The 11,141-nt window shown below is 36.7% G+C and overlaps 1 protein-coding gene across 2 annotated transcripts in view; it reads right to left on the reverse strand.

Annotated features, from left to right (window-relative positions):
* Positions 1–6,523: 6,523 nt before the first annotated feature.
* Dock11 (dedicator of cytokinesis 11) overlaps positions 6,524–11,141 on the reverse strand; it is a 192,474-nt gene continuing 187,856 nt past the window's right edge. For both annotated transcript variants that reach the window (XM_005410460.2, XM_005410459.2), the window contains one exon: positions 6,524–7,008. In XM_005410460.2, coding sequence (XP_005410517.1) covers positions 6,889–7,008 — 120 coding nt within the window. In that variant the 3' untranslated portion in view covers positions 6,524–6,888. The remainder of the gene's footprint in view (positions 7,009–11,141) is intronic.

Genomic DNA, 11,141 nt, shown 5'->3' on the forward strand with positions numbered 1-11,141 from the left:
TTATGCACTCTACTATTATTTTTTCTTTGCATGTCCTATGTAGTAGTGATTGGTTTATTTACTTATTGGTACTGGGAATCGAACTCAGGACCTTGAGCTGGTCAGGCAGGCACTGTGCCACTGAGCTATATCCCTGCCCTAGTGACTGGTTTTAATGGTCAGAGTTTGTACACCAATTGAAGTGAAGAAGTTACTTTTTAACTTCCTGTTAAAAGCTTTTCCTAAGGTACTTCCTCAACACTCACAAGCTAGTTCTTACCCATCCTTCAGGGCTCTGTTCATTCTGGTCTCCTCTGTGAAGCCTTTTTAGGTTTAGATTCACACAGGCTATCCCTTTTCAAGCATTGATTACCACTGATTTGCTATCATCATTTTCATATTATATTTTTTAATGTGTGTTTCTTATTTCTCTCAATCACAGTCTTTCTGAGAGCTGGGATATCTGCTCACAATGTTTTTCATATTTAAAAAAAGGCTCCAGAGGTTATCTTTTTATCTAAATTACCTTTATTTCCTTGAGACTGCTCACGCATTTATTCTGTTTTGACTTTTGGGAAAGTAGGTGAAAAATTCAGAGACACTATTCTTATAGAGCTTACCTAGTTAGTGAAAAAGTAGAAGAGATGCACCTTTTCCAGCCTTTCCCAAAAGTTGTAAGAAATAGTTCAGAATAGTGAAAACACTGTAGCCAGGATACCTTGACCTCATCTCTAAATTGATGCATATCTTGAGTACATTTCTTATCCATTTGTGGATTAATTTCCCTATAAATCATATAGGAATCATATGAAGAATTGACCCCTCTATGACATGTAGAAAGAAGTGAAATCCAAAAACAGATGAAAATCATATTGGAGAAAATTTCCTGAACTAGATTAAAACATATCTACAAAAAAGTCATAACAACATACCAAAAGGTAAAAGACTGAAATGCTTTCTCCCAAAGACTAGGGACAAGAAAAAGACGTCTGCTCTTGCTGTTGTCATTTGATATTGCACAGGAAGTTCTAGCTGGGCTCTAGGTAAGAAGATGAAATAAAAGGCATCAATATTGGGGAGGAAGAAGTAAAAATATCTTTATCTGAAGATGACATGATTTGACATAGAGAACACCCTAATATATTCACAGAAGCCCAATTAAAGCTAATTAAGGAATCTAGCAAGGTTTCAGGATATAAGATCAATGCATAAAAATCAGTTGTATTTCTATAAATTAGTGATAAACAATCCAAAAATGAACTTAAGAACACAGCTCTATAATAGCATCAAAAAAACTAACTACTAAGGAACAAACTGAACAAAAGCAGCACAAGACTTAAGACTTAAGACACTGAAAACTACATAATATTGACAGGAGAAAAAGATAAATGGAAAAGCCTGCTGTGTTTCTGCACACAATGTTAAGATAGTAATGCTCACCAAATTAAATCACAGGTTCACAGCAAATTCTACCAAAATCTGAGTTGCCCTACTTCCCTCCTTTTAAAAACAGAACTTCACAAGATAATCCTAAATTCATAAAGAAAAGCAAGGGGTCCAGAATATGAAAACAAACTTGCAAAAGAACAAAGTTGGAGGACTCACACTTCCCAACTTTAAAACTTTGTAAAAAGCTACCATAATGAAAGCAGTGTGGTAGTGGCCTAAGGAGAGACATACAGATCAATGTGCTAGAACTAAGAGTACAGAATAGACTCATACATTTATGACCAATTCAGTTTTTCAAGGCTGCCAAGGAAATCTGACAAGACAATGAACAGTCTTTTCAATAAACAGTATAGGAAAAATTGGACATCCACATGCAAAAGAATGAATTTTGACCCCTTACCTCACATTTTATATACAAAATCAACTCCAAATAGATCAAAGATATTAAATGTGAGGCTAAAGCCAAAGAGTCTGCAAGTTCAAGGTTAGCCTGAGCAACTTAGCGAGACTTCATCTCAAAATGAAAGCTGAAAAGGGCTGGGGAAGTGACTCAGGGGTTGAGCACTTACTTGGCATGCACAAGGCCCTGGGTTCCGTTCCTAGCATTGCCTCCCCCCAAAAGACTATTGATAGAAATATTAAAATAGGAATTGAAATTATAAAACAAGCCTTAGAAGAAAACATAGGTGTAAATCCCTGTAAGTTTGGATTAGGTAAGGTCTTCTTAGATTCAACCCCAAGGCACAAGAAACGAGAGAAAACATAGATAAGTCGGACTTCATCAAAATTAAAAAAAACGAACTTTTGCGCTTCAAGGGACTCCATCACAAAATTGAAAAGGCAAGACACAGACGAGCGCAGGGCATGGTGGCACCCACTTATAGTCCTGGCTATCTAAGAGACTGAGGCAGGAGAATCGTTTGAACCCAGGAATTTGGGGCCAGCCTCAACTCTAAAAGAAAAGGATAAGAGAAATATATTCAAATCATACTATCTGAGAAAAGACTTGCACATATGTTCAAGTAACTCAATAATGACAACAATAACATTTAAAAGTGATTCTAAAATTGGCTGAGTTAAATAGACAGTTCTTCAAAGAAGATATAAAAATGGCCAAAGAAGCACAAGAAAGAATTCTCCACATCATTAGCTATCAGGAAATGCAAAGGAAAACCACAAAAAGGCCCTGCTATACTCCCACTGGGATGGCAATGATCAAAGAGAAAGATACCAAGTGCTGCCGAGGATGTGGAGCCGTTGGAGCTTGGAAACCCTGCTGGTGGGGTTGGAAAGTTGTGCAGCCACTGTGAAAAACAGTCGGGCAGTTTTTCAAAAGGTTAAACGTAGAGTTATCATGACACTTGGTAATTTCATCCTACATGCAAGTCCTCATATATGCCCAAGAGGCCTGAGAATATGTCCACACAAAAATCTATACACAAATGTTTACCACAATGTTATTCATAACAGCGAAAAGGTTGAAATAACCCAGATGGCAAACAACTGATGAATGGACAAAATACCGTGCATCCTTACAATATTATTCAGATGTTAAAGGGAATTAAGCACTAACATATGCTACAAAATGAATGAAACTTGAACACATTATTCCATGTGAAAGAAGCCAGATGCAAAAGGCCACAAATTGTACGGTTCCCCTTATACATTATGTCCAGAATAGGCAAATCTGTAGAGTCAGAAAGTAAGTTAGTGGTTGCCAGGTGCTGGTGGGTGATGGGGGCAGGATAGAGGAGTGACTGCCAATACATATGGTTCTTCTTTCAGGGGGATAAAAATGTTCTTACACTGTGGTGACATTCCCATACTTCTGTGAATATACACAAACACACTGAATTGTGCACTTTAAATGGCTGAATTGTGTAATATGTGAATTATAATTCAATAAACAGGAAAAAACAGGATAAAAAAATTGGGAAAAATTTTCAAGTGACACACATAGAAGCAAGATCTTCAAAGAATTTAGCCACAATTTTAAATAGGAATTGGATAAACATCCACACACTTTTCTTAGGGTGACCATTATGTGCTTAGGGACTAGAAAAATGAAATAAGCAAAGTATTTTTATTGGAGAACTCCCAGGATAGGAGCACCAGCTTGATACACAAACCTATCACCATCCTCAATTAGTTTCCATTCTTTTCTTTTCTCTCTGTCTTTTGATAGCTGAGGTAGTATACCATTAGAACAAGAGTGAGACTGGGTGTGCGGTAGAGTTCAGTGGTACAGCGTGTGCTTTACATGCTCAAGGTCCATGATTGAAGTTCCAGTGCGTGTGTGCATGCATGCACTCACACAGCCACACCTGCAAAAGACTGAGAATGAAGGTTGCCCAATAGTTTGAAGAATTTGGAAATTCCTATTATTCACTATATCATTCAGGTTCTTACTTTCAGATAAAACTAATATTTATAATACAAAATTTGTGTTTTTATTATGATGACCTATGTAGTTTATTAATTGTCATCTCTAGTCTTAATGATATGTTGGTCATGGTTCCGAGGATGCTGCTACCACTGCTGTTTTCTTTCATTTTTAAAAAGATGTTTATACTAAGGTTAGAGGGAGCCAAGCCATGTAAATATAGTAACACTAACAACCCCATCTATGGACATGATGCCATTTGTAACAACGAGTCACCAGGAATATTTTCATGAAATGACTTATTTTCTCTATGGTTCTTCGTTGTAGTAATAAACACTACAAAAGGTGTCTTATTCACATCTCACTATACATTAAAAAACTATCAGAACAATAGTGTCCAGGGGACAATAGACTAAAGCTTGGTTGTGAAACAATAGGTATAACATGAATGTATTCTTCAGTGTGAATTAACCTATAGAGGTCAAAAATGCATAAAAGCATTAAAGTATATAAACAATAATACTTAATACAGGAATGTTTTAAAACAGATTTAACAGGCTCTCTTTGGTTTAGCTCATCTTGTTCTCTGTGGCTTGCTGTCCTCAGTCAGAAAGCTGGGAAAATAAATCTAGTGAAATTGTGCCATGACATGGATAACTCATTGTCCACAGGACCCAAAATAATCAATGGCTCCTCCTTTTTACTCCTTAGTCACTCAGTATATCCTGTCCAGTGTTTCTAAGAGAATGTCTTTTATTTGTTTTTCTTCTCCATTTGTGTTCCTATAACTCAAGTCCAGGGGCTTATGGACTTATAATTAGATTATTCCAACAGTTTTCCAACTGGTTTCCTCATTTCCATTTCTCACTGCATTAATCATTTAATCAAGTACAATCTTTGTTTCATACTTTCACTGGCTACCCTACAGATGCTGAGTACAGTCTTTGGACTTTATTAACCTGGTAGTGAAGGCCTTCACAGGCCCTATCTAGATTTTCTTTCTAGATTTTCTCATCTACCAACCTCTAGAACAAAACTGTTCTCTTCACCATTCCCTGAATTTCTGCTTATTCTTTCAGTGCCTTTGTGCATGATATTCTCCTGCCTAGACTACCCTCCAATCTTTGAAAAGCCTGTTTCAAGATTACCTTTGCCCATGAAATCCTCCCTGCTGCATATTTGTAATTCGCAGTGACCACTCCTTCCTTCAATGTGATGAGTGTAATGGCCAGCACCATTCATTGGCAGTATTCATATACAACTTCATGTCTCACAGTGTCAATTCTTATACTATTTAACTTTTTCCCTCCTCAGTAATATTATAAACTACTTGGGGGCAGATGTCATTTGTTATACTTTACTTGCTTTTTTAGGTAATAGGAATTGAATGTAGGATCTCACACACAGTAGTCACTCATTCTACTGCTGAGCTACTTCTCCAGCCCTTTCTATTTCATTTTGAGACAGGGGTCTCACAAAGTTGCCTGGGCTAGCCACAAACTTGCCATCTTCCTGCCTCAGTTTCCCAATTACTTGGGATTACAGGTGTGTGTCACCACATCAGGCTATTTACTGTATTTAGGAAAATTATCTACAGTGCATACTTGCTGCTGTGTGATGCTATAGGACTAGTTCATAGAAGAGTGCTAGAGTTTCCCCAAGATACACAGATGGCAGTATTGACTCTAGGTGACAGTTGCTTATCGATCCATGCCAAATATAATCACTTTAATGGACAAATTAACTCTAGAGGTAACTCCAAGATATTAAGTAATTGCAAACTGCCCCTAAAATACTTCTGAATTTTCTGTTAAAATACAAAATTAACTCTTAATAAAGAAATTCACTCTCCCCTAAAAGCTTAAAAATGACATGTAGAGAAAAACGGCCAACTGAGGAGCATAATCTCTAAGATTTACTTGATCTCAAAAGTGTTTTAAAAGCCAAGGCACCATACCTACCATTTATATTTAAATGTTTGACTTTTGTCTATATAATGGGCAGTATTACATGAGGAAAATAAGCACAGAATTTGAAGTTTATGGAAGGCAGCTGAAATTCTATGGACAAGTCAAGTTAAGAAAAATTTCTACATATCTTGGTTTGTCCTGAACTATTTAGGTGTCTGAGATTTCTTCCTAGATAGACATACAATCCCACCCAGGAGTTGCTAAATCTGTGGTGGTTATATACACTGACTCAGGATGAGCTGCACAAATTCTATCAAAATGCTTCTTACCCATGTAACTGCAGAAAATAATCACTATGTAATGACCAGCTTGGACTGCTATCAAATCTTCAAAGTTGCACAGAACGTACTGAAATTTCTCCACACATTTTGTTTAGTTTATGGTCAGTGTCAGGCAATGAAGCTTTAGCAACAATATCACTTGCTAGTGAAACCTGTGTCCCATGTAAACCCTTTACCTTGTAAGTGGGGAAACATGAACGGAATCCCTAGCACCATTAGATCAGAAGTACAGGGAACAACAGGCTTAGTATTTCTATGTGAATTCTGTCCTTCTGAAATTTTCCTGTAAGTAAATGCTTTGGTCCCTTTAGTCTAGACTTACTACTAATAGGGAAGTATTCACATTATCTTCCAAATTTGAAATATTCATGTTTTATGTAAAGGTTTATCAATGTCTTCTCCAAGGATCAGTATGATAATGAATTGAGCTCCTCGTCAAGAAAAATGCTAAGTCCAAAGTATTATTTCCTTCACTTCTAATTACAAATAGGTTTGACCTTTTATTGTGTTCCATTATACAATTTTACATAGTACCATTATTATTTTAAGCAATAATTAAGCAAATTGAATTAATGTTTTTGAGCTCTACTTTTCAGCATATAGATTTAACTAAAAAAGTACAAACCAAGCACAGTGGTGCAATTTTCCAGGCACTTTCAAGTTGCTTAAATATTTACAAATATGTAAGCACCCTGTTGGAAAGAATGAAAATTTTGGTGTCAGGAGGAAACACTCCGTGGGTATCAAATCTTAAATTTCAACATTTGCACATCTCTGAATATTCCTGAGAATGGTCAGTCTCATCATCCTTTACAGCCACATTTCCTCATACTTCAGTGTATCTCGGGGAACCATAACCTCTGTCACTTGATGTACCACTAATTGCACAAAATACATGTAATGTGTTGCTCATCCAGGGAGAATGCATTGTATCTTCTTGTAACATCTAAAACAAAAGAAATACACATGGTTATCATGGAGCAAAATAGCTACTGCCAAAACAAAGGACCGTGTATGAAATTACAGGCACACTTCAATTTATCACTGACACCGAGCTATTTCAGATGACAGAAAACAGAAAGAGCAAAGAATAACATTACCGACTTAAGTCTTCAAAGCTGTATTACAAAGGCAGCATTCAAAAAAGCAGAAAAGATCTGGTTACTCATTAAGAAAAACAAAAGATCATAAAATGCAAAATTCAATAAAAAGCAAGAGATAATGTAAACAGATGGTCACCACAAGAGCTCTCAACAGTGGAGTATGCTTTGATAAGAATTTGTGGATTATCGTTTAACACAGTGGTTCCCAGAATGACCTCTGGGGTTTTTTAAGCACGCAAGTTCCTATTCTCCTTCCCTGGAGACTTGGAAATAATAGCAAATAAAGATAAAAGTCCCAAGTGCACTTTTTAAAGATACTATGATTATTTAAGCTAATTAATATAGAAGATTTTTTTCTTGGAAATGAGAAACTTCATAAATATAAAATATAAATGTTATAGTTCCTTAAGTACATAAATATATACATTCACATTAGTATAAAAATTTAAAAATTATTTCATGTGATCAAAGCCAAAGTAACAGAGACTTTATGCTGAGACTGGATGGAGGAAAAGAATAATGTACACATTACATTCAACCTCTTTAAACCTTGCAGACCTAGTCTCAAGCTTTCAATACTCAGTTTTCAAGCTAGCTATGAAACTTCAGTATTAAGCCTTCAAACTGCTCTGTGATAGCAGTACTAAAGCAGATCATTTGTGTTGCCAAATTATAAGGTTTAAATAAAGCCTACCATCAAGACATTTCTTCTTATAAAAGGCTTAATTCATGACACTAATCTGGAAGTATACTAGAAGTTTAAGAAACAACTAATTAATTATCCACAGCTGTCAGATAAGACAAGTAACTACAGTAGTTTTCACTGAGAACAAATTACAAAACAGATTGGACAGTATAATGGCCACTACCAACTCTATCTAATTAAGAAATCTGCAATTAACAGTTTTAAGATAATGTAAATTGTTTTTAAAAAGTCAAAACTTCAAGAAAATTTTGAAAAGACTGTATACGTTGGCATACTGTAACAGATTACATTGAAAGGGCCAAGGAATATGCAGGGCCTGTTTTTTTGTTGGCATTTATGGAGCTCAACAAATATTTCACATTTTAGTACACATACTCACTTTGCCTTCTTTTGCAGCATTATTATAAATCTCAAAGTGTATGACTAAAAAGCTCTATTTTACTATTTGGTGGGAAATAATAATTGATTTATAAAAAGTCACTATAAAGTCAAATATCTGCAGAAATATAAACCAATAAAAAGTAAGAGTTTTCTGGGTTAGTGCTATGGTTCGTGTCTAGATGTCCCCCCAAAGCCTCATGTGGTCATAGAGATTTTCTGAAGTTTACTGAATATAGAGTGTGTGACTGCTTGGTAGTGTAATGCTGGGATGAAGGGTGCTGGGATTAAGGGTGGGTGATTACTGGATTGGTTCACTGATTGTCTTGGCACTATCCTAATCCTAGTAGGCTTGATGCAATATAAGGGACAGAAAGAGGCCTGTCTCTTTCTCTATGCCTCCTCTTGTTTTTGCTGTCTTCTGCCACCACGAACTGTTGCCTCTCTGCCATGCCATCCTGCCTTGGAGCCAGCTAATTATGGACTGAAACCTCCACAAACTGTGAGCTAAACTGACCTTTCCTTCCTTAAGTTTGGGCATTGGCTATATTGTCTCAGCAATGAGAAAAGTAACTAAGACAGTTAGCTAACAATATATATTATCAAGGGTCTAAAATATTGATCTCAGCTAGGCATGCTGGCACATGCCTATAATCCCAGCACTTGGGAAGCTGAGGCAGGAGGATTGCTGCAAGTTCAAGGCTAGCCCTACAAAGTGAGTTTAAGGCCAACCTGGAACATATAGCAAGCCCCTGTCTCAAAAAGCCAAAAAAGAAAAATATTGCTTTCTACAGCTGAGAGAAATAGCCATGGCTTATGGGAATAAGAGAGGTGGGACACGTGTGAAAGATGACAGCGAATTTGAAAAATACGTGGTGGGGGGTCTTTATAAAATGACTACTCAAAATATGCTGATCACAGTGCTAATAGTAAATTGAATAATTTTCTTTTAATTTTCATAATTTAGAGTTTAAGAGTAGGTCAGACAGCTACATGAAAGTGAAATAAATGTTAAGAGAGTATACAATGGTTTGAAAGAGCCTGTGCAGTTCTTTTATATCTTGTGTGAAGAAGGAATTTCTGATATTTTTTTTGTATGCATTACAAGGAATAGAAACTCGTCAAGCAGTTTTTAGAAACCAACCATGTACTCTACTTGATAACAGGACATACTTCTGGGCAGGGATGTTAAACAGAAAGGGACCCAGATCATGGGCTGACCTGGATACAGACAATAAAAGAAGTGGAGAGTCTCCTGCCTTCCTAGCGTTGATCATCTTGTTGCTTTGAGGAGAGAGAAACAGGCGTCTGAAGACTGGGCTGCATAGAGATGCCGTGGATTTGCACACACTGATTCCTAAATAGGCTTGGAGAAGTGAGGGCAGCAAAAAGATGCAGAACACTAATACCAGGCTCTTTGGCCAACAAGACTTCCAGCCGCAGAGAATGTGGGAGATTGGCATCATTGGTCTCCTTAATTAAGCACATGGGATGATCAAAGTCTGGCTGACCCTAATTCTCCATACTGAGGAGATGACAGAAATGGAAAAGGAGGGTTCTGACCACTCAGTGCAACTTTGGGCTAATTGGGATGAAATTTCTCGCAGCTCTTTCTAAGAAAAAGCATAGAAAACAAATTTAGAGACATGGAGTCTGACTGAAAGTCAGCTAGCTTTTATTGTCCTACAAGTGTCTCTCATTTGCTTTTCCCTATCACTGCACTATACTTCTTTGATGTTACACATTGACTTCTTTCAAGCCATCACTGAAATACAGATTCCAGGACAAAGGATGTTCTCCTTTTCAGGAGCAGCTTTAAGAATATATTCTCCTGGGTTGGTGCTATAGCTCAGTGGTAGAGTGAATGCTTAACTCATGAGAGGTCCTGGGTTTGATCCCAAACACCACGCATATACACACCAAAAGAATATATTCTCTATAAGGGATATAGCTATATATGTATCCTTTTTTGTGGGGCTAGGAATGAAACCAAAGGCCTCCCACTTGCTAGGCTCTGCTACTGAGCTATATCCCCAGCTCACTACATTGCCCAGAAAGACCTCAAACTTGCTATCCTCCTGCCTCAGCCCTCTGAGTACCTGGGATTACAGGTATGCACCACTGTGCCTGGCTTCTTTGTTTCTTTCAATAATCCTTAATTTCTTAGTAAGTGAGTGTTTTTTTGTTTCTGAAACAAATATTTATCTTAGTGGGTGTTTTTGTTAGATAGGAAATGAAGGAGACTTTATGGTAACCTTAAAAGGCACAGTCACTCATGGACTACATCATTCTGCTGGAACATTTACAAATGTGTTTAAGATGTCAAAATAACTAAGTGACAATCCTTGTACAAGACAGTTGTAAACACAAATTTCAGGGCCCAAATATAGGAATGAGGTAAACTACTCCTGAATGTTCTGTAGGGGACCATAAATATATAAAAGTGCTAACTTTTAATTATGACATAATTGGGCTCAGGGTGATAATCAGGACTTCAGTTTTATATTGTTCAGGCTATTTTACTAAGAAAACTGTAATTGTCACTAACCCTTAGTGCTAGATTAAAATGCTAAGAAGTTTTACAAAAATAGTTTTGTTGGCTGTATGGGTATGAACACCATCCCCAAGTTTTGGAATGATTTAGGATTTCACCTAAACCACAATATGTAGTTTTTTAATAGGCAAGATGGGAGTACTCATTTGGGGACTTTGCTACGGAGCCAATTATTTCACTTCTTTAGAGCTCTCCATGAGAGACTCTTAATCTATGTTCACAGTAGATCAATTCAGACTTGCTAGGCTATTTGCTTCTAATGTCATTGTAGCATAAAGAAGAAAATAGTTTATTACTGATAACTGTTTTTTTTTTTTTTTTTTTTTTTTTTGGTTTTT

This window comes from Chinchilla lanigera, unplaced genomic scaffold, assembly GCF_000276665.1.
Source record: "Chinchilla lanigera isolate Chin_1 unplaced genomic scaffold, ChiLan1.0 scaffold00133, whole genome shotgun sequence".
NCBI classification, from domain to species: domain Eukaryota; kingdom Metazoa; phylum Chordata; class Mammalia; order Rodentia; family Chinchillidae; genus Chinchilla; species Chinchilla lanigera.